The sequence below is a fragment of the Pongo pygmaeus genome, chromosome 6, assembly GCF_028885625.2.
Source record: "Pongo pygmaeus isolate AG05252 chromosome 6, NHGRI_mPonPyg2-v2.0_pri, whole genome shotgun sequence".
Taxonomy (NCBI): Eukaryota; Metazoa; Chordata; class Mammalia; order Primates; family Hominidae; genus Pongo; species Pongo pygmaeus.
In genome coordinates, this window is record NC_072379.2 from 138364408 (window position 1) to 138387815 (window position 23408).

Genomic DNA, 23408 nt, shown 5'->3' on the forward strand with positions numbered 1-23408 from the left:
ATCTTTATCTTTACATAAGGAAATTTGAATAGATCTCTGTTGTGATTTAAAATTTTTCAAATTAAAAGAAATTAACTATTGTTATGTTATCACAGATTAAAGCTTTTTAAAAAATGATCCTTATTGCTTTTCACATTGAAGAAATTCTTGGGTTATCCAACTACTTTTGGAATTCAGTGTGTGCTGAATAAATTTGTATTTTTAGTTAAACATTTGTATCTTGAATTAGTTATATTTCTGTACAGTAAGATTTGGAAGTCCAAACTTGAGAATGAATTCTTAAAGCTTACTTTTAAATGAACTATTAATTGTAGACATTAATATGTGCCTCACAAATGTCTTTTATATAAATATTGAATTTTTATAGTGTAGATACTGCTAAAATTCTCAATGGTTTATTCTCTGAAAAAAGGTAAGTTTTCCTGATGTGCGAGACTCTTAAAAAAGAAAAAATTCTAAAGCAGTTTGGAGAATTAAAAGAAAAAAGGGTAAAAATGTTCAGAAATACTTACTGTTAGCATTTTGCATAGTTTTCCATTTTTTCTGTATTTTCTTTTTGTCCATTCAGATCTAGACTTGCAGCAGATTTTTCTGTCTTTATTTTACAAAATTGGGATCTTACTGCATAACATTTGTAATTTGCTTTTTATTTACAAATGAATCCTGAACATTTCTCCATGTCTTCAAGTGATTTTTTTTGAGACAGTCTCATTCTGTCACCCAGGCTAGAATGCAGTGGTGCGATCTTGGGTCACTGCAACCTCTGCCTCCCAGGTGCAAGTGATTCTCCTGCCTCAGCCTCCCCGAGTAGCTGGGATTACAGGCGTGCACTACCATGTCTGGCTAATTTTTGTATTTTTAGTAGAGACGAGGTTTCACCATGTTGGCCAGCGTGGTCTCAAATAACTTCAGGTGATCTACCTGCTTCGGCCTCCCAAAGTGCTGGAATTATAGGCGTGACCCACCACGCCCAGCTTCTTTTTTTTTTTTTTTTTTTTTTTTTTTTTTTTTAATGACAGGGTCTCGCTGTGTCACCCAGACTGGAGTGCATTGGCATCATCAGGGCTCACTGCAGCCTCAGCCTCTTTGGGCCCAAGTGTTCCTTCTGCCTCAGCCTCCCGAGAAGCTGAGACTACAGGTGTGCACCACCCACCTGGCTAAATTTGGATTTTAAGTAGAGGCAGGGTTTCACCAAGTTGGCCAGGCTGGCCTCAAGTGATCTGCCTGCCTTAGCCTCCTGAAGTGCTTGGATTCCTGATGTGAGCCACCGTGCCCCACCATGGTAGCATTTTAAAAAGCAAAGTGTGATTTTTGTATGAAGATATTTCTGAATAAAGTTGACTTTCTGACAGTAATTGTCTTTAATTAAACTTTGTAGGCCATGGATCATTTGCAGTCATTCATTGCAGATTGTGATCGTAGAACAGAAGTGGCCAAGAAAAGATTAGCGGAAACTCAAGAAGAGATTAGTGCTGAAGTAGCAGCAAAGGTAAGAATTTTAATCATTTCATTAGTACGAAGTATTATTTCGACTCCTTTTGTTTAAGTTTTTATTTTGAAATAATTAGATTTGCAAGAGATTGCAAAGACATATACAAGGAATTCTGTATACTTTCTTGTCTGCCCCAATGTAAACATCTTATACAGTATAGTGCAATATCAAATAAATTGACATTGGTCTAATCCTTATATTTTATTCAGATTTTGCCAGTTATGCATGCATTTATTTGTGTATGCATGTCTGTATGTATAGCTCTGTGCAGTTTTTTTGTTTTTGTTTTTGTTTGAGACAGTTTTGCTGTGTTGCCCAGGCTGGAGTGCAGTGGTTTAATCTTGGCTTGCTGCAATCTCTGCCTTCTGGGCTCAAGTCTCGTGCCTCAGCCTTCTGAGTAACTGGGATTACAGGCGTGCGTCACCAGGCCCAGCTAATTTTTTTTATTTTTAGCAGAGACGGGGTTTTGCCATGTTGGCCAGGCTGGTCTCAAACTTCTGGCCTCAAGCGATCTGCCCACCTTGGCCTCCCAAAGTGCTGGGATTACAGGTGTGAGCCACCATGCCTGGCCAGCTCTCTGCAGTTTAATCACGTGTGTAATTACAGCCACAGTTAGGATGCTTAACTATAACATTGCCACAAGACTCCCTCATGTTACCCCTTTTATAGTTACATCCATCTTCACACCCACCCAGCATCTCTACCCTTGGCAACAACTAACCTATTCTCTATCTCTGTAGTTATGTTATTTCATGGAGTGTTAACATAAATGAAATCCTGTGTATGCTTTTGAGATTTGGCCTTTTTCATTCCATATAACTTTCTTGAGATTCATTCAAGTTGTGTGTATCAGTTCATTCCTTTTTATTTCTCCATTGTACAGATATACCACAGTATTTTTATTTGCTTTTAAAAGCAAATGTTAAATGTCATATTTCACCTGTAAATTATAACCACAGTAATACATACATAAAGTTAACAGTAATTTTTTAAATGTTATCCAGTATATGTTTATTTTTTATATATAGAGTCGATTTGTTATTAGAATCCAAACAAGGTCTTTTATATTGCATTTGTTGATGACTTATTACAACATAATTATATTCCATTCAGTATGATCTAGTGTGTTTTATGAAAATGCAGAATGGGAGAAAAAGAGTTACCCAGGTGGAGTTTAGATGACAGTATTAAAATATGGCGTTCAGATATGTATATACAAATGAAAATAGATTCCATCGTTTGAGAAAAGGGTTGCTTTTAGTCAAACCTTTTCTGAAAATTCTCTGAAGATGGGGACTGGAAAGACTGGCATCCTGAAGTACAAAGGATCTAGTATCTCGTGGTTGGAAGAGATCTGTAAGTGCTTGGTAGAGCCCGAGTTGTATTGGTTGTATTGGTTGTATTGGTTATCCATCACCACACAAATGCTGTATAACAAACCACTTCAAAGCTCAGTGACTTGAAACAGTAAGTATATATTTAGCCCATGACTCTGCAGTCAATGATTTAGGCTGAACTTGACTGAGCAGTTATTCTTGTTTCAGCTGGGCTTACTCACATGCCTTGCAATCCACTAGCGGATGCAGAGCCATGCCCAGCAGGCTAGCCTGGCCGTGTTGTCATGGTGGTGGCAGAGGTGCAGAAGCATCAAGCCCCATCACACAGGCCTCTCCTTTGGTCATGTTTGCTGCCATCTCAGTAACCAAAGCAAGTTCATGGCCAAATTCAGTCAGAGTACGATGGTACACGATTACATGGTCAAGGACATGGATACAGGGAAGAAAGAAAAGTTTTGGACAACAGTTTAGTCATTCAATGATGTATTTAAAGGAAAATAACCATTTGGTAGAGAGGGAGGATAGTGATAATAGAATTGGACTCTCATTGAGGGAAGAAGTATTTTGGGTTGAAAGATATTTGAGAAGTAAAGATTATTAATTAAACCAGTAAACTGGTTTGTTGGGACTGGAAACTCATACCAAACTAAAACCTTCGGCTGGGCTTGGTGGCTCACACCTGTAATCCCAGCACTTTGTGAGGCCAAGGTGGGTGGACCACTTAAGGTCAGGAGTTTGAGACCAGCCTGGCCAACATAGTGAAACCCTGTCTCTACAAAAACTGCAAAATTAGCCAGGCATGGTGGTGCATGCCTGTAATCTCAGCTACGTGGGAGGCTGAGACAGGAGAATTGCTTGAACCCAGGAGGCGGAGGTTGTAGTGAACTGAAATCGTGCCACTGCACTCCAGCCTGGGCGACAGAGCAAGACTCCATCTCAAAAACAACAATAACAACAAGAAATTAAAACTTTCTTTGCTAACATATTATAATTGGCCATACAGCAAAGACTTTGTGGCCCAAATAATGATTATATGTATGTTTTATGTGCCATTACAACAGTAAGAATGAACTAAGTTGCGAGGGTGATGATGGTGATGAGGAAGAGGAATGTATTCTTTCCCAAGGCAAGAGTTAATCCCAGTGGAAAGCTAAGGACTCATAGAGTGAAGTTGCCAGGCGAGTATGCTGAAAATCAGCAAGGTGCTATGCAGTGTACATACAAGGCATATTTTCTCATTTCTCACAACTTTGTGGGATAGGTACTTCTTAGATGAGGAAATGGATTCAGGTATAAGTAATGTGGCCAAAATTACACGGATAGTAATTGGTTTAGCAGTAAGTCAGATCTGATGGACTCCTGAACTTGATCCACCAATTCATTTCTTTAACTCATGTTTGAGCCTAGGTAGGCTATTTGCTGAGCGCTAGAGATACAAAGATGGGAAATACAGATAGCTGTCCTTAAAGTAGTATGATATTTATCAAAGGAACTGTCAAAAAAGATACAAAGGTGACACAAAGGAGAGAGTATGGCCATCTGTGCTGATGTGTTTAAGTGGGGCTGGGATGTGGTGACTGTTCAGGAATGCTTTGCAGAAATGGCCCTTGAGTTGGATCTTGTTGGAACGAGTGAATATTCAGTAGGCGGACAAGAGAGGTAAGGGATCCCATCCCAGAAAGAAGAGTATATGCAAAGTCACAGAGGTAGAAAACAACAGGATAAGTTTGGGAAACTATAAATTATGTTGTGAGGTGGGGGAGTAGCAAGAGATGGTTTAGAAAAGTACAAAGGGCCAGATCATGGAAGAAATGGTATTTTACACTAGGAGTACACCACCTCGCCAGCGGACAGAAAGTTATATTGGGCCAAGTAGTAGCCCTGACTTCATTGAGGTAAGGCAGGCAGGCTCAGAACATCCTGATGTCTCAGTAGTTCATTTGGGATATGCTCAGAAAGCATTCTTTAACCACATATTGCGTTAGATAACAAGTTTTTTCTCAGCAGTTCTGAAATACTTTGAAGTTTAAAATTCATTCTCTTGTTTATTCACGATCTTCTTTTTTATTTCTTTTTAGGCAGAACGTGTTCATGAGTTAAATGAAGAAATAGGTAAATTGTTAGCCAAGGTGGAACAACTAGGAGCTGAAGGGAATGTGGAGGAATCCCAGAAAGTAATGGATGAAGTAGAGAAAGCACGGGCAAAGAAAAGAGAAGCAGAGGTAAATTCTTAATAGTAGTAGACAAATTCTGCTTAATTTGGTAAGACTACAAAAAAAAAGTAGTAGATGAAACTTCAGTATCTATACTTCTCTAAGAACACGTATTTGAATGAAAATTATTGAACAGTTATAAAAGAGAAGTTGAACTAAAAGACAAAAACAAAACAAAACACAGAAAAAGCTGGTTGTGGTGGTGCGTGCCTTTGGTCCCAGCTATTCTGCAGGCTGAGGTGGATCGCTTGAGTCCAATTCAAGTCCATCCTTCTTCTTTTTGTTTTTTTGAGATGGAGTTTTGCTCTTGTTGCTCAGGCAGGAGTGCAATGGCACAATCTCGGCTCACCGCAACCTCTGCCTCCCGGGTTCAAGCAATTCTCCTGCCTCAGCCTCCCAAGTAGCTGGGATTACAGGCCCATGCCACCACACCTGGCTAATATTAATATTTTTAGTAGAGACAGGGTTTCTCCATGTTGGTCAGGCTGGTCTTGAACACCCGACCTCAGGTGATCCACCTGCCTCAACCTCCCAAAGTGCTAGGATTACAGGCGTGAACCACTGTGCCAGGCCTTTTTTTTTTTTTTTAAGACAGAGTCTTACTCTCTCTCCAAGGCTGGAGTGTAGTGGTGTGATCTCAGCTCACTGAAACCTCTGCTTCCCGGGTTCAAGCGATTCTCTTGCCTCAGCCTGCCGAGTAGCTGGGACTACAGGCGTGTACCACCATGCCTGGCTAATTTTTTGTATTTTTAGTAGAGATAGGCTTTCACCATGTTTGGCCAGGCTGGTCTTGAACTCCTGACCTCAGGTGATCTGTCCACCTCAGCCTCCCAAAGTGCTGGGATTACAGGCGTGGGCCACTGCGCCTGACCTGTTTTTTTTGTTGTTTTTTAAATTACTTTTGGTAAATTTGTCTTTCACAAAATCTCTTCTAAGTTGTATTTATTGATATAAAGTTGTTCATAGTGTTCTCTTTTAATATCTGTAGAATGTTTGCAATTGATGTCTTCTCTTTTCTTGATTGATCTAGCTGGTCAGTTTTATTTTGTTTTTTAAAGACCCAGTCTTCTGATTTTATTGTTTTTTTTCTTGTTTTCTATTTCATTGATTTCTGTTCATGTTTATTATTTCCTTATACTCCAGTGGAGAGAGGCCCTAAGGATAGAGGATGGGGATAAAGGGAACCTATAATTTTCATAACAAAATAGCCATGCTTTTGTGTATTTTTTTTTTTTTTGAGCTGGAGTCTCGCCCCAGTGAGCCACCATGCCCAGCCACTTTTGTGTATTTTTTAGAAAACACTTTTGGTATAAGCATAGTATATTTTATTTAATTGTATGACTTTTAGTGAGATTTATATGGTCATTGTTTTTCTCACTTTTGTTTAGGAAGTTTATCGGAATTCTATGCCAGCTTCCAGTTTTCAGCAGCAGAAACTTCGAGTCTGTGAAGTCTGCTCTGCCTATTTAGGACTTCATGATAATGACAGACGACTGGCCGATCATTTTGGGGGTAAACTGCACCTGGGATTTATTGAAATAAGAGAGAAGCTTGAAGAATTAAAGGTACATTGGTAAAATATTCCTCACTTTATCCTCTTGTTCTTTTGATCTGTATCAGTTGTCTTTTTGTACAACATTCTTGACTATGATTCAGTAATGTAGTATCTAATGATTAATACTAAACAGTGTAGGATTATAGATGGAAATTCAAGTTGGTTTAATGGACATTGCCTGAGAAACAGACTTAATATTATCCTGTTATTTTGGGAGTTACCATTTTATATTAGATATGACACCGAGTTAGGGATCTTTCAAGCTAGTTACTAATAGAGTCCCATAAAACTTCATTATTATCGTTCTTTTCAATAAGGTCAATAAGAATGTAATATTAATATAATATTTATAAGAAGTTTGAGAAAATGAACCCAATATTAATTTGAAATATTTTGCAATTCTTTATTAAATAGCAAGCTTGCAGAATCTCTAGTTTTATTTTATGCTCCTGCTTCCACTTCAGAAAGGACTTATGAAAAAATTTATATATTTTTTAAAAGGACAATCGCTATTACTTAAATAATATAGGCTTTTATGAGGAAGACAACACAGTTTTTACTCTTGTTGTTGAGAGGGGATAAACACAAAAAAGCATGGTGGTATTTCTGAAGTGGTAAAGATGAGTGTTGGTGGATATAATCTATTTACCTTTTAATATGCTGATAGCTTTTCAAGAATTGTGGCACTGTAGTGTTTTTTCATGAATTGAGGACTGGCTGACAGATGGGAAACATGGGATAGTCATTTTCTTTGTAACTGTTACCGTCAACTGGAATTAACTCGAGGTCCATAGCATTTAAAATAATGTAGAATCAGAAAATGCCTAGGGACATCTCCATATTCGCAGGTAACAGTGGGCTCTTTTCAGTATTCTGAGTAGCTAGGGTGATCTCAAGTAATTTTTAAAAAATTTTCGAAAAGGGTCACTATAGCAAATAGTTACTAGGCTCCAAGTTAAAACTCCAGTGGTTCCTACTTGGAAGTCTTTGCAGATAGACCTAGCAACAGAACTCAAGCATTTTACTCTTATCTTTAAAAAGCAGCAGCATCAGGATGGTAATTGGAAGTGACCTAAACATTTCCATATTAGAAATCACAGGGCATGGGAACTTGTAGTGATTTATAATGGTTGATTTTTTTAAAAAAATACAAAATAATACTAGAAAACATTTAGAGGAGGAAAATCTTGTAGAAGTGACTTGGAAATGTCATTAAGAAATCATGAAAGGCCAGGCGCGGTGGCTCACACCTGTAATCCTAGCACTTTGGGAGGCCAAGGCGGGCGGATCACAAGGTCAGGAGTTCGAGACCAGCCTGGCCAATATGGTGAAATCCCGTCTCTACTAAAAATATAAAAATTAGCCGCGTGTGGTGGCACGTGCCTGTAGTCCCAGCTACTCTGGAAACTGAGGCAGGAGAATCACTTGAACCCAGGAGGTGGAGGTTGCAGTGAGCTGAGATTGTGCCACTGTACTCCAACCTGGGCGACAGAGCGAGACCCTGTCTCAAAAAAAAAAAAAAAAAGAAATCATGGAGCTGGGTATGGTGACTCATGCCTGTAATCCCAGCACTTTGGGATGCCAAGGTGGCCGGATCACTTGAGGCCAGGAGTTGGAGACCAGCCTGGGCAATGTGGTGAAACCTCGTCTCCACTAAAAAATATTAATACAAAAATTAGCTGGGTGTGGTGATGCACGCCTGTAATCCCAGCTCCTCAGGTGGCTGAGGCTGGCAGGTGGAGGTTGCAGTGAGCTGAGATGGTGCTACTGCACTCCAGTCTGGACAACAGAGTAAGACTGTCTCTAAAAAAATAATAATAATAAGATCATAGGCTGGTCTCAGTGGCTCGCACCTGTTAATTCCAGCACTTTGGGAGGCTGAGGTGGGACGATCACTTGAGCCCAGGAGTTGTAGACCCATCTGGGCAACATAGCGAGATTCTGTCTCTATTTTAAAATAATTTGTTTTCACTTAAAAAAAAAAAAGTAGAAATCATGGAGAAAGGTGAAATTTTACACATTTTCCACAAAATGGGGAAAGATTATGGAAAGAAGACTTGTAAGCCTAATTATTTGTGGCAGTACTTCAAATTGAATTATTAAACAGATTTTGACAGCAGTTGTACTGTATTAGAAACCAGATAATATAAAGTTTAGGATAAAGCTGATTAAGAATGGACTCAGTAAATATGCTCCTCATTTATTACCATTTTTAAGAGAGTCGTAGCTGAGAAGCAGGAGAAAAGAAACCAGGAACGGCTGAAACGAAGAGAAGAAAGAGAGAGAGAAGAAAGGGAGAAGCTGAGGAGGTATGGAGTAATGGGCCAAGTAATTGAAGTTGAATCTCTGTGGTTCTAAAAAGAGATATAATTGATTTTAAATTTTAGATGGTGATAAATCTGTTATGGGACGTGGGAAACTTCTGCTTACTTTAAAAAATATTACTGTGTGAATTATATAAATGTTTAATTATACAAGTATCGTAACTCTTGGCCATTTAACGGAGTGTGATTTCCTTTAAAATGTGTGGAAGAGTGAATAAAGAATGCTTGATATCTTGTAAGATTTATAACAAAATCCGGCCGGGCGCGGTGGCTCATGCCTGTAATCCCAGCACTTTGGGAGGCAGAGGCGGGCGGATCACGAGGTCAGGAGATCAAGACCATCCTGGCTAACACGGTGAAACCCCGTCTCTACTAAAAATACAAAAAATTAGCTGGGCGAGGTGGCGGGCGCCTGTAGTCCCAGCTACTCGGGCGGATGAGGCAGGAGAATGGTGTGAATCCAGGGGGCGGAGCCTGCAGTGAGCAGAGATCACGCCACTGCACTCCAGCCTGGGCGACAGCGAGACTCCGTCTCAAAAAAAAAAAAAAAAAAAAAACAGATTTATAACAAAATCCTTTTCTAGCCCTTTGATTTTTCATATTGGGCTAGATTTGCACAAGGTTAGCATAGAATTATTTTTTTTTTTATGATGTATTTTGTTAATAAAAGGTTTAAGGGTGGTTTCATTGAAGGGTTTTTTTTACATTGAACTTTGGTTAGTTCCTCAATTCCAGGAGCCATAAACTATTAAAAAGTCTAAAAATAATACATAAATGTATATAATTCCTCTTAAATTGGTATTCATTAATTGATAAAATCTTAAAATTCTAGTATTTGGAATGTCTAAACATTCTTCTGCGTCACTTTTACCCATTGGCAGCTAAAATCACATAGCATCATGGTGGCAACATTTTTTTGTAACTCATCTTTATAACTTCTTCAGCAGCTTTAGGATGGACAGTTACGTCACAAAGGATTTGCCTGTAGTCCTAATTTATAGTGTTCCCTGAATCATACTACATTTAAATGTCTTAAATTTAAATACCTTCTTTTCAGAGTTAGCAGATGTGCTTAAGCTAATTAAAACCCTTTGTAGTATTAGGTTATGCTCATTTCCTTCAATCTTTGAGCATATTATATATTCAGTATATTTCAAGAAGTTTAAACAGACTTCATTTATGTTACATGGCTTATAACCAGGTAATCTTTTTGTACCATAAAGACAGTGAAACAAAACCACATGTCTATATGCTCCCTTTTTAGGGGAAGTGATGTCAGTCCTCTATTGAGAGAGAGAGAGAGATTTCTTCATTTACCATAGAGTTTACCTCAGAGCTTTTATCTGCTTGTTCTTTTGTGTACGCTAAGTCCTTATGGGAATATTGCCCAGTATTCTAATATATAAGTGGAATTTTGAGTAATATTGGGAATCTCATTTTAAGATTCAGTTGAGGTGACAGTAACATGGAACAGAATTTCTTTGCAGGACTACATTTTCACATTTGTAGATGATGAAAAAGTATATCACATCTTACTCCTTTGTTTGCCAAATGGCAAGTTTCTTTTGACAGTGTTTATATAATGCAAATTTCGGAAATGTTAAAAAAAGTCGTTGAATCTGTGAGCTTAAAGAAATATGGAAGTATGGAAGATGAGGAAATTAGAAACTAGTATAAAATTGTACAAGATGGGATAAAAGAAAAAAATCATAAGCATTTACTGGGTGCTTATTGTATGCCAGACACTGCAGTAAGGAATTTATCCATATTCATCTAATCTTTATAAACCCCACCCCCATTCCACCCCAGTAAAATTTATATTCGTATCCCTCTTTTGCTAGTGACAGAGTAAGCTGAGAGAGGATATGTAACTTACTCAGGTCACACAGACAGTGAATGGTAGAACCAGAAATAAAAAAATCTGGTTGATCTCAAAGTCATGCTTTCAACAATGCTATGTATCATCCAAAAAAAAAAAATAAGCCCTGTGGTGTCCTACTAGCCATAATATTCACTTTACATTTCATTGAGCGTTAACTGTGTGCTAGGAAATGTGACAAGTGCCTTATGTAGAGTATCTCATTTCATTTGAAGAAACACATTGTAAGATTGAACTAGTTGTTCTAGAGATTATAGTATGAGGTTGTAGCTCCAAGAGTATATAGATCTCAGACCATAGAAATTTCACTCTTTTCCCAGAAGGGAAGAAGGAAATGACAGATATAAAAGAGTTTTTTCCAAGCTGGTAAGTGGTTTCTGGAAAATTAGCAAGTTGTGTTAATATAGGTTGAGCATCCCAAATCCAAAAAATGAAATCCAGTGAGCTTCAAAATCTGAAACTTCTTGAGTGCTGACAGCATTTAAAGGAGATGCTTATTAGGGCATTTCAGATTTTGGTTTCTGGATTTAGGGATGCTGAACCAGTAAATTATAATGCAGACACTTCAAATTTTGAAAAAAATCGGCCACCTGTAATCCCAGCACTTTGGAAGGCCAAGGTGGTAGAATCATTTGCATCCAGGAGTTCAAGACCACCCTGGGCAACAAAAAATGTAAAAATTAAAAAAACAAAACAAAAAAGAAAAAATCCGAAACACTTATGATCCTTAGCGTTTCGGAGAAGGAGTACTCAACCTGTACTGTGTTTTAATCTCCTAGGAACATATTCTTTAAGAGCCAGGTATTCTGAGTTAAGCAAACCCTGCAAGGTGAAGAAATCTGTCGAGTTTGTGGTGTATTTTGGAAAATTTGTGTGCATAGGTACACGCTTTGTATTTATAAAATTAACGTAAACATTAGAAATCAGGAAGAATATAATGTAACATTGTACTGTTTTCTTATTTGTAGCCACTTTTCTAAAAATACATACTCTTTTTTTAGGTCCCGATCACACAGCAAGAATCCGAAAAGGTGGGTGTATTACATAAGACAAGTATAAGTAGTGAAGTTGTCTTTTTCAAAGGTAGTTTTTATAGATTAAATGGTCCTTTAAAAATTTTTTTTGGCTGGGCACAGTGATGCACGCTTGTAATCCCAGCTACTTAGGAGGCTGAGGCAGAATTGCTTGAAGCCGGGAGGTGGAGGTTGCAGTGAGCCAAGATTGCACCACTGCACTCCACCCTGGGCAACAGAACAGGACTATGTCTTTAAAAAAAAAAAATTTTTTTTTTGAAATCATTTAGATGCTCAGAGTAGATATGTAAAAGTATTAATTTTTTAAAAATCGATTTGGGTGGTACATTTAGGAAACATGTTCTAAGAGGTTGTAGCTGTTGAAAACATTAGTAGGTTAATAGTTGGATAAAATTTTGATTGATCCACTGTGGGTTAAGCAAAACCAAAATGTTTAGTATACCCTCCAGTCTTGACTTTATGTGAGTTTATTACCCATTCATTTATACAGTGATCACAGAAACCTTTCAGAGAGGCATTTGCAGCCTTAAAGAGCAAGACAATACTTTGACTTTCAGCGTTAATATTTGGGGTTTGAAACCTTTCTTTATAGTTTTTGCTAGTTGCTGATACTTTTTTTTGTCTGAGAAAGGCGGGGAAATGTGTTGTACTTCATCATTCTTTCTCAGTTCTTCACTTGCCGTTCTCATTCCGGTCGTTGAGCTTTCTTCATGGATCCATTCCCACCTAGAATGCCCTTTCTCAGACTTTTCCAAATTCTACCATTCCTCTTGTTTAGATCACATCTTCTTTTAGAAACTTTGAGTTCTCAACTCTAGAGATTATTTCCCAAGAACTTTTCCCTAAAAAGTAGAGAATTTGTTGTTGTTGAAAGAAAAACTTGGCTGAGTGCAGTGCCTCACGCTTACAATCCCAGCTCTTTGGGAGGCTGAGGCAGGCAGATCACCTGAAGTCAGGAGTTCAAGACCAGCCTGGCCAACATGGCAAAACTCCATCTCTACTAAAAACACAAAAATTAGCTGGGTGTGGTGGCAGGTCCCTGTAATCCCAGCTACTTGAGAGGCTGAGGCAGGAGAATCACTTGAACCCAGGAGGTGGAGGTTACAGTAAGCCGAGATTGTGCCACACTGCATTCCAGCTTGGGTGACAGAGTGAGACTGTCTCAAAAAAAGAAAAACAAAAAACTTACGGTTCTGTTAGCTACATCTTTCAATGATATTTCTGCCTAAAACACTAAAAAACTAAAGAACATTAATAAGTGGGGCCAGTTGTGTCAGCTAATTTATATTATTGGTGAATTTCTCTGATCTAGCATGATAAGTAGAAATATTAAACTATGATACTGTTCTTGTTTACTGTTTGATTAATATAAGCTGGTCCCTTTGTTGAAAACATAAATGTATTGCACATAGAACATCTTTAGATATTTGGGCCAGAAATTTAATTTCTATTCCTCCAGTCCTGTTACCTAGATAGTATGTTTGCCTTGTAACTGGGTTCCTTACTTCTCTCTGCTTGCCCACTCCCCTTCTTCACCTCATTCTATTTTTCACACATCAGCCAGGATGAGCCTTTAAAAAATGAAATACATCACATCAGCCCTCTGATTCTCCAAAGCTTTTTCATCTCATTGATACGAGAAGTTAACATCTTTACCAAAGCTTTTACATAGGGTGACGGTGTGGCCTGGGGTGTCCAATCTTTTGGCTTCCCTGGGCCACACATCAGATACACTAATGATAACTGATGAGCTGAAAAAAAAAATTGCAAAGAAATCTCATAATATTTTAAGAAAGTTTACAAATTTGTGTTGGGCTGTATTCAAAGCCATCCTGGGCAGCATGCAGCTTGGAGGCCGCAGGTTGGACAAGCTTGGCATAGCCCAAACTGCCCTGGGATAGTTCTGGTTTATGTTTTTATCCCAGAATATGTATTAATAGCTTCTCATTACACTCAGTAAACTTATTCAGAGCCTTCTAGTTTGAATGATAAAGTACCTGGTCATCCTGCCTGTAAGACCCTGATATTACTTCCTTTTGCTCACATCATTCTAGCCACACTGGTCTTTTCCTTCGACATGCTGAGCTTTTTCCCAACTCAGGGACTTTGCATCTGTGTTCCCTTAGCCTGAAGCACTCCTCTCTGAGATGACTGATTCACTTGTTCCCTTTCTTCTTTCAGCTTTGCTTCAGTGCCACCCTATCAGAAAAGCCTTCCCTGCTTATTCTGTATAAATATTTCCACTCTTTTCTCTATCTTTTTCCACCCTACGTAATACATCTTTTAATTTTTTTTGAGACGGCATCTTGCTCTGTTGCCCAGGCTGGAGTGCAGTGGCACAATGCCAGCTCACTGCAACCTCCGCCTCCCAGGTTCAAGTGATTCTTCTACCTTAGGCTCCCTAGTAGCTAGGATTACAGGCATGTGCCACCATGCCCTGCTAAGTTTTTTTTGTTGTTGTTGTATTTTTAGTAGAGTAGGGGTTTCACCATGTTGGCCAGGCTGGTCTTGAACTCCTGACCTCAAGTGATCCGCCTGCCTCAGCCTTCCAAAGTGCTGGGATTACAGGCATGAGTCACCGTGTCCAGCAATAGATCTTTTTTTTTTTTTTTTTTTTTCTTCTTAACCACCTGTCATATCTTTATTTACTGCCTACAAACCTGTATAGATCCCTTTCTATAGTATAAGCACTAAGTTTAGTTCAGGAACTTTATTTTACTTGCTACTCAACCTCCCCTAGTACCTAGAACAGTGCAGAAATACCTAGTGAATATTTTTTGGATGAAAAAATTACCTAGAATTTTTAAAAAGATGAATAAAGATACATTGGAAGAAATGGCATTCATAATAACTCAAAATGAGTGGTTAAACGAAGTATGATTTGATAAAACTTACATTGAGAGTTTCATATTTTTTCCCTCTGCTTCCTTTTGGAATTACTCTTTTCAGCTGTGGAAATAACTTTTTTTTTTTTTTTTTGAGACAGGGTCTCACTCTGTCCTGAGTAGCTGGTACCACAGGCATGTGCCACCATGTCCAGCTAATTTTTAAAAATTTATTGTAGGTACGGGGTCTCCCTATGTTGCCCAGGCTGGTCTTGAACTCCTCCCGTTTAAGGATTAAGCAGTCCTTCCATTGTGGCCTCTCCAAGTGCTGGGATTACAGACACAAGCTACTGTGCCCAGCCAGAAATACTCTTTTTAAGTGTGGCTAAAGCTACATCCATGTCATGTACCTTTCTTTGACTATAATGTTGATATAAGCTGAATGCCTTTAAGCATCATTTATAACAATCAGTTGAAGATAAACTGTATTTGTAAACTATCTCATGTATAATATGATTTTGAATTTGCTGTATCAAATTATGAGCAAACCTCACATTCTTAAAGTGACTTAAATTTAAGTTTTATTGAGGTATAAAATATATATATATGAATTACTCTGAAGTCAGTGATTGTTTAGCAAATTTAAAGCTGTGCAACTATCACCATAATCCAGTTGAGAACATTTCCATCATTCTTAAAGTGACTCTTCTAACGAAGTTGTATTCCTTTGTTTCCCCTTGTTTTCTGTCAAATGGTTATGTCCTCTGCATGCCATTTCCACCCTCACCATGCACCCCCACCCACCTCACAAGTTAGTCTGTGACCTGGTAGAGGCTATAAAAGTGTCTTACCTTGTGGGTTTTTTTCTTTTCAAAAAATGTTTTTATTTTGCCAGCACCTTGATCGTATATTTTCTGGTTTTTCAGAATGTTTTTCATTCTCTATTTCTGTGTATTCATTAGAAATACATTTTTTTTTTGCGATCTAAGTTCTCAAAAATGATTTTCGTAAGTTTTCTTTCTCCCAAACTCTTTGCTCCTTGAATAGAGAACTGTCTTACTGTGTTTGTTTTGTCTTGCTCTCTATTGCCCAGGCTGGAATGCAGTGGTGTGAACACAGCTCCCTGTAGCCTTGACTTCCTGGGCTTGGGTGATCATCCTGCCTTAGCCTCCCAAAGTGCTGGGATTAAAGGCGTGAGCTACTACCCCTGGTCCTTACTCTGTTTTGATTACACTGCGACTAGGCATGCATATTGTGGGCATTAAAAACTTATTTCTATGGTTATCTCACCTTTCTAATTCAGAGAGAGAGTAATTTGTCCTGACGTATTCTTCCTCTTCTCTTCTCTTCCCTTCTCTCCAGGTCTGTCAGGTACATATTTAATTTCTAGAGAATACAAAAAATGTTCAAGATATTTAAGTGCAATTAAATTCATAACACATCTAGATAATATAGCCCGTGGCATATAGTAGTGGTTCGAAAGTTGCTTTCACTTGAAAAACTATTTCTGATAATAAATTTATACATTACTGATTGATCTCTGAGAATTATCAATCAATGTCTTGTTTTTGAGACAGAATTTCACTCTGTTGCCCAGGCTGGACTGCAGCGGTGTGATCACCAGGTCATTGTAGCAGCCTTGACCTCCCTGGCTCAAGAGATTCTCCCACCTCAGCTTCCTGAGTAGCTGGGACTACAGGCATGTGCCTCTGTGTCCAGCTAATTTTTGTATGTTTTATAGAGACAGAGTTTCGCCATGTTGCCTAGGCTGGTCTTGAAATCCTGAGCTCAAGCGATCCTCCTGCCTCAGACTCCTAAAGTGTTGGGATTACAGGTGTGAGCCACGGCGCCTGGCTGAGAATTATTAATGTTTTATTTTGAATTCTAGTATGTAGTTATTAACACACCAGCAATTTAGTGTAGATTTAGCTGACTTGGAATATAATTGACATTAAGACTACGGAAAAAAAAGTTTCTCTTTAAAGAAAAGGCTTTAATAAATGAGAAATGTAGTAATTACAAAGGTAAAAACAAAATCAAATCTTGTCTGGTAGATCCAGGTCCAGAGAGCATCGCAGACATCGATCTCGCTCCATGTCACGTGAACGCAAGAGGAGAACTCGATCCAAATCTCGGGAGAAACGCCATCGCCACAGGTCCCGCTCTAGCAGCCGTAGCCGCAGCCGTAGCCACCAGAGAAGTCGGCACAGTTCTAGAGATAGGAGCAGAGAACGATCCAAGAGGAGGTATTGATGTGTCAATCAGAGGATATGGAGCTACCTTAATGTTTTAGAGTTGTTTATGTTTACTTATGTTACTTATGTTTAGAGTTCAGATTATTGGTTTGAAACTTTTGCATCTGGTAATATGTACACATTTATGTGTGGGTGTACAACATTTTTCTGTGATTATATGGGTAGTTTTGGAAGAATATACTTATGAGCCAGAGCAAGAAATTGGAACCAATATGTGTAGAGGTTATTGCTTTTCTCTGCTTAGTGTGTCTTGGAAAAAAGTTCTTTACAGGTAAATAATTTTAAATACCAATGCCCTTAGTATGGATCAGCAAATTAGGGCTCTGAGAAGGCCTTTCATTACAAGAGTTGTTTAGCTTTGATTTATTGTTTTCTAAACTTATTTGAGCTGGATGCTTTTTCAGAGCAGACACATTCTAGTATATTCTTGTTTTATCTGCACTATAGATATGTATTGTTACATACCTTCAGCTTGGCAAGGCAGACCAATAATCTTAAGGAAGTTCCAAGACTTCCCTTGGTTTAATGAGAACATTCAAAAGGTGCAGGCATAGGTTAAGGTATGTTTGAGGACTTGAATATCTATTAAGAATAGACAAAGGATTATAATGTGGTAGAAGAGTTTAGCATTCATAGTCTGTATAGATCAAACTCTCAGGTCACATGATGGCCCTTAAACCAGGTAATTTCTGTGTAATGTAAGCCATGTTTAAAATTGCTTTTTTCTTGACAACTATTCAAAAGTATATGTATGATAAACATTTTTTGAGTGCCTAGTACCTACTAGTCTTACATATTCTGTGGATTACTCTACATAAAATCTATAATAAAATCCACAGAAAGCTGTTAAAATCTTTCCTTTTTTTTTGACTCAACTTTCCTTTCCCTGAAATCACTCACAAGCTGAGTTTGTTAGTAGGCTCTCAATATTTTGTTTCTTACATTCTGGCCTTGTTTTTAGTATTCCTTAAGGTGATTTTAATAATAATTGTATATGTTTTACTGTACTAGACTTAGTAAACATAAGAAAGACGTATAACGTAGTTGAACAACTTTAAGTTGCTCTAAGAAGTTTCCTATGTGAGGCTGGGCACGGTGGCTCACGCTCATAATCCCAGCACTTTGGGAGACCGAGATGGGCGTATCACTTGAGATCAGGAGTTCAAGACCAGCCTGGCCAACCAACCCCATCTTTACTAAAATATAAACATTAGCCAGGCATGGTGGCACGTGCCTGTAATCCCAGCTACTCAGGAGGCTGAGGAAGGAGAATTGCTTGAACCCAAAGGTGGAGGTTGCAGTGAGCCAAGATCGCACCACTGCACTCCAGCCTGGGTGACAGGGCGAGACTCCGTCTCTCAAAAAAAAAAAGAGGTTTCCTATGTGAGTTAGAACACAGGATCGACATCTTTGACAATAATTAGACTGGCATAAGACTACCACGTTATAAAGTGCTAAACTGCATATCATAGAATAAATGATCCGAGAGTTTAGATGAGGCAAATAACAGAGTAATCAAAAATGGCTTCAGGTAGTCAGCAAAATTTGAACAGGTAGAATCAGCTAGGAAAAAGGTATTCCATATAGAGTGAATATCCTAGGCAAATTCAGAGAATGAGCAGGGAGTTTGTAAAGGACGGAGTGATTTGTAGGCCTCTTATCTCACCGTCTTGAAACTGATTTTGGGGGTCTACCCTCAGTGCAGTGTTCAGAAATAAGCATTTTTTAAAAGTTACCTGTCTTATCTGCACAATGAATTTTTCAGAATTATCCTGCTAGGTGATGGAAGGTTTAGACATTTTCTTGTGTCAATCTGCCCAACTGTCGTTGTTGTTGCTGAACTCCTAAATGTCTTTATTGGTGGTGGGTGTGGGAAGGATGGGCTTCGTGAAGTCCCCTCATCTGAGATTGTGTTATTTTAGTCCCTGATGCTTCCTGCGTTTATGAAGTTGTATAGGAATTTTTCCACCATACATGATACATGATCATATCTAAGATGTCAGCATGTTCATAAAGAGGATTATTTTTGTAAAACTATTAAAAGTTTTGCTTTTCTCGAGCACTTTCTCATCTTTGAATTCAAATTATTCTCTTTTAAAGCATCATTCTTTGTTTTTACTAAAAATCAGATAATTGCTGTTAAAACCTACTTGGTATTACATACAACATCAAGTTATTGCTACATATTTGGGTTTAATTTTTCAAGGTAAAAGTTCTTATTGAAAGCCTTTTATGTTTTGCTGTTCTCCTTTCCCTACTGTGAAATACTTGTCTCTGATATAAGTAGATTGTCTTTGTGACCTCTTCCTGGCAGTAGTACCCTGCGTAAATGAGGACCATTTGCATCTTTCTTTTTGCTCTGTTCAAACATGTTTAGTGTGGACTCCAAAGTCAGATTACTTGGGTTCATTGGTTTAGGCTAAGTAATTTATTATTATTATTTTTTGAGACGAGAGTCTTGCTCTGTCGCTCAGGCTGGAGGGCAGTGGCGCGATCTTGGCTCGTTGCAACCTCTACCTTCCGGGTTCAAGCAATTCTCCTGCCTCGGCCTCCCAAGTAGCTGGGATTACAGGCCCAGGCCACCACACCTGGCTATTTTTGTATTTTTAGTAGGGACAGAGTTTTGCCATGTTGGCCGGGCTGGTCTCAAACTCCCGACCTCAGGTGATCCACCTGTCTTGGCCTCCCAAAATGCTGGGATTACAGGCATGAGCCACCACATCCCACCTTGGCTAAGTAATTTAATTATCTCACCTGTCTTTCCCCATCTACTAAGTGGAGAAAGTAAGAATACCTGCTTTGTTAAGATTATTGGTAGTTTGAGTAAAATAGTATATGGAAACCACTTATGTGTGGGACATAGTAGTTGATACTCATAGTTTTTTAGTTATTATTGATCACTGGGACTGTTTAGCATCTAGTGTCTTTTTAGGTATCATTTTTACCATCTCTTTTCATATTTTATTCCAACAAATGCTATGGATAGGACTAGTGTAGACGTGGAATCACTAGACTTGGCACTGTGATTTTTTTGTTGTTGTTGAGTTGGAGTCTTGCTCTGTCACCCAGGCTGGAGTACAGTGATGCAATCTGGGCTCACTGCAGCTTCCGCCTCCCAGGTTCAGGTGATTCTCCTGCCTCAGCCTCTCGAGTAGCTGGGACTACAGGCACGCGCCACCACTCCCAGCTAATATTTCGTATTTTAAGTAGAGACGGGGTTTCACTATGTTGGCTAGGCTGGTCTTGAACTCCTGACCTCAAGTGATCCGCCCGCCTTGGCCTCCCAAAGTGCTGGGATTACAGGCGTGAGTCACCATGCCCAGTCTTTTTATATCATTTTAAGTTTATTAAAACATTAAGTAGAATGTTCAAAGTTGACATTATTTTAGAACCATTTTTTGTTTAACCCTCCTTAACTATATTTCTAAAACTGAACAGTCATATTTTTTATTTTCCTGAAAGTATTACTTATTCAGGTTCTTGGTTAGTGCCTCAGATCCTAATTTTGAATATGGGTTGAGTGAGATAATTATGTAAAAGTACTGTGTCACCTGTACAGAACCAAATAAATGTAATTTGTTGAATTTTAGATGTTGGAAGTATAGAAGATTCCATGTTTATTCTGATTCCATAATATGTTTGGTTTTCCTTCTGATTGATTTATTATTTACCTTTCTTATATGAAATTGGGTATGGGAATGGAGAAGGTAGTAAACAGTTATGGCTAATCAAGATTTATTAGTGTGAGCATCTTTGTCTTTTTTTGATTTCCCCTTGTTGGTTGAATAAGCTAACTCAGTATGAGTAGATTTTTAAAAGTGGTTATTTAAATTCATATTAATAATTGAGTAGTTCTTTTATCTAAGTCAGGTGTTGGCAAACTGTTGCCGATAGGCCAAATCTGGCCGGTAGCCTGTACAACCAGCAAGCTATGGATGGTTTTTACATTCTAAAAAGAAAAGAACTGCCACAAAGATTGCATGGACCTGCAGCACCCCAGATAGTCACCATCTGGCCCCTATTCTAAGCCATTTAAAATTTAGATAATACATTTCTTTCACTTTTTGAAGCTGTTATCTATGTATTATTTTTATATTAAAATACCTTTTATGAATTGGAGAAATTCTGTGTTGTCTCTGAGATAATGAGTAGCCTGTAAGAAATTATTTTAGCCCTCTGACCCTCAGCTATTTGTTTTTCACCCATCTTCTTGTTTTAATGCCCTTATCAACTATGGTGGTGCTCTGTAATTTGTCAGAAAACTGACTCCTCTGTCATGGGTATATTCTTCTATATATCTTCAGCTATCAAGAGCTTAATATTTATCCTATTCTTTAATTTGGGTTTTTGGGTTTCCCAACATATTTTGCTCCTCAAATTAATATTTTTCAGATCCTCAAAAGAAAGATTCAGAGACCAAGACTTAGCATCATGTGACAGAGACAGGAGTTCAAGAGACAGATCACCTCGTGACAGAGATCGGAAAGATAAGAAGCGGTCCTATGAGAGTGCTAATGGCAGATCAGAAGACAGGAGGAGCTCTGAAGAGCGCGAAGCAGGGGAGATCTAACTAGCTGTGTACATTTCTTCAATCCTTAAGCTTCCTACGGAGTTACGTACTATTGTTTAGTTCACAGCTGTTCAGGGTGACAGTGAGCAGATCCAGACACCAGATCCAGCTAGGCTAGATGTACAGTATCTAACTTGATCTGAACTGAACCTGTTTTCCTTGATGATGCCTAAAACTACATCCATAGTTTCTGGTGAACCTGTAATACAGTTCTGAAAGTACAGTTTTATATAATAAGATGCTGATCTCTATTCTTTCAAGTAAGAGTGCTAGTGAACAAATTGTGTTACTTGCCTTGGGATTTTTTGAACGTTTGTAAAATGCTGTCTTCCTAGTCCAAACAGCTGCAGCTTTGGGCATTTTTCTTTTTAATTATTCTTCCTCTGACTTTGTATCCCTTAATACCTACACTCTCCAATTGTAAGAGAAAGGGGACAGGGGAACAATATAGCTTCCATTCTAAGGCTGTATTCCCGTTATGAATTACTAGCTGATTACAGTTCAGAGCATTGATCCTGGAATGTGTGCTGGAGAAATTTAAAATACTGGGGTTTTTTGTTTAATGGTGCCTATTTAGAGTTGGAAGTTGAACAGCTGTTGCATTACATACTTTTGCTTTTTTATTGAAATTTTGAAATCAAACTTGTCTTGATTTTTCTGTTCTGTTGAATTGCTATGTTCAGGATGTTCTAGGGGGTGGGGGCAGGGACTCTTTTCCTAATAAGCACTTGTTTTATTTTGTGTGTGTGGAGTATAAAGGCTACACCCGTATTGTAAAAAAATAATAAAATGAAAGAAACAATCACCACCACCATTATTAAACTGTAACTTGTCTAGTAAATTGTCACTAGAACTATTTGCTGTGGGCATTTCCTCTATTCTGTTACGTCATTAACAGTGCCTTACTGTGCAAGGCACCAAAGGACATAAATATGTACTTGCAAAGATTCCAGATGAGCTGTTCATGTGGGCCCCTTGCTGACTATATTCCAGCCACTTCAGGGTTTGTAATGACCGTTACAGAGAAGGGCTCAACCTACAGAAGAAACTGGGGTGTTTTTATTCTCATTCGACAAACCCAAATAAAAACAGTATATGTAACCAACATAATGAGACTTAAGTTTCTGCATTGAAGAGTTGTATATCCATTAGTAACTTAAACTGTAATTGGCAGGTATCACTTCTGATTCTGGAAATTCTGAGGAACACAAATTCCTTAAGTAATGAAATTAGTATCTGTGGGTATCATTAACTAAGGTCACCGTTCAAGAACTGTTAATGTCCTTTGTCCCCAAGTTTGACAAACTTGATGTCAGAGGCATGTGGGCCTCTGTGAAGGTGGTGAGAGAATGGGAAACTCAGGCCAATCTAAGTGATACCAGATTACGTTACAAAACCCTCATCAAGTTCCCAATTTACCAAGCTATGCCTCATTAACTGAGGGTTTTCTGCTGTATTTGGTTCCACACATGCAATTTATATGGCATTTAATCTGAGAGACCCATCTGCCTCAGTGGCCCATTTCTTTTCTTTTATTTTTGGTTGCTGAGAAATGTTTTGTATCTCCTTTGTTCTGGTAGTCTGCACTGTTCTAAATCCTTACAAGCACTTCAGATTTTGTACATTGGGGTTTGGAATAAGATCAAAAGGACTAGCTGGTTGGTGTGAGGAAGAATGTCTGGGACCTGGCCCATTATAATAGTATATCTGGACTTAGATTTTGAACTCTAAAGCATATGTACAGTTGGAATGGAACACTTGTAACACAGGTCTATATATCAATGGTTACTGCAGTTGTGGTTTCTAGGTGGTATAGACTGCCCCAACATGAACAGGGCATGAAGCGCACCATCACTGTGGGGCTGTGTGCCACAGCAGACTACTTCAACCGCACGGCTCTTTACATGATGGATGCCACTGAATT

At 38.5% G+C, this 23408-nt stretch overlaps 1 protein-coding gene across 8 annotated transcripts in view; it reads left to right on the plus strand.

The window, feature by feature from the left end:
* LUC7L2 (LUC7 like 2, pre-mRNA splicing factor) overlaps nucleotides 1-22589 on the plus strand; it is a 68853-nt gene extending 46264 nt beyond the window's left edge. For 6 of the 8 annotated variants that reach the window (XM_054496781.2, XM_054496789.2, XM_063667876.1 and 3 more), the window contains 7 exons: nucleotides 1379-1489; nucleotides 4908-5051; nucleotides 6431-6607; nucleotides 8815-8906; nucleotides 11802-11831; nucleotides 16714-16905; nucleotides 21307-22589. In XM_054496781.2, the coding sequence (XP_054352756.1) occupies nucleotides 1379-1489; nucleotides 4908-5051; nucleotides 6431-6607; nucleotides 8815-8906; nucleotides 11802-11831; nucleotides 16714-16905; nucleotides 21307-21484 (924 nt within the window). In that variant the 3' untranslated portion in view covers nucleotides 21485-22589. The remainder of the gene's footprint in view (nucleotides 1-1378; nucleotides 1490-4907; nucleotides 5052-6430; nucleotides 6608-8814; nucleotides 8907-11801; nucleotides 11832-16713; nucleotides 16906-21306) is intronic. The other 2 variants (XM_054496787.2, XM_063667878.1) reach the window with 1 other exon arrangement.
* Nucleotides 22590-23408: the final 819 nt, after the last annotated feature.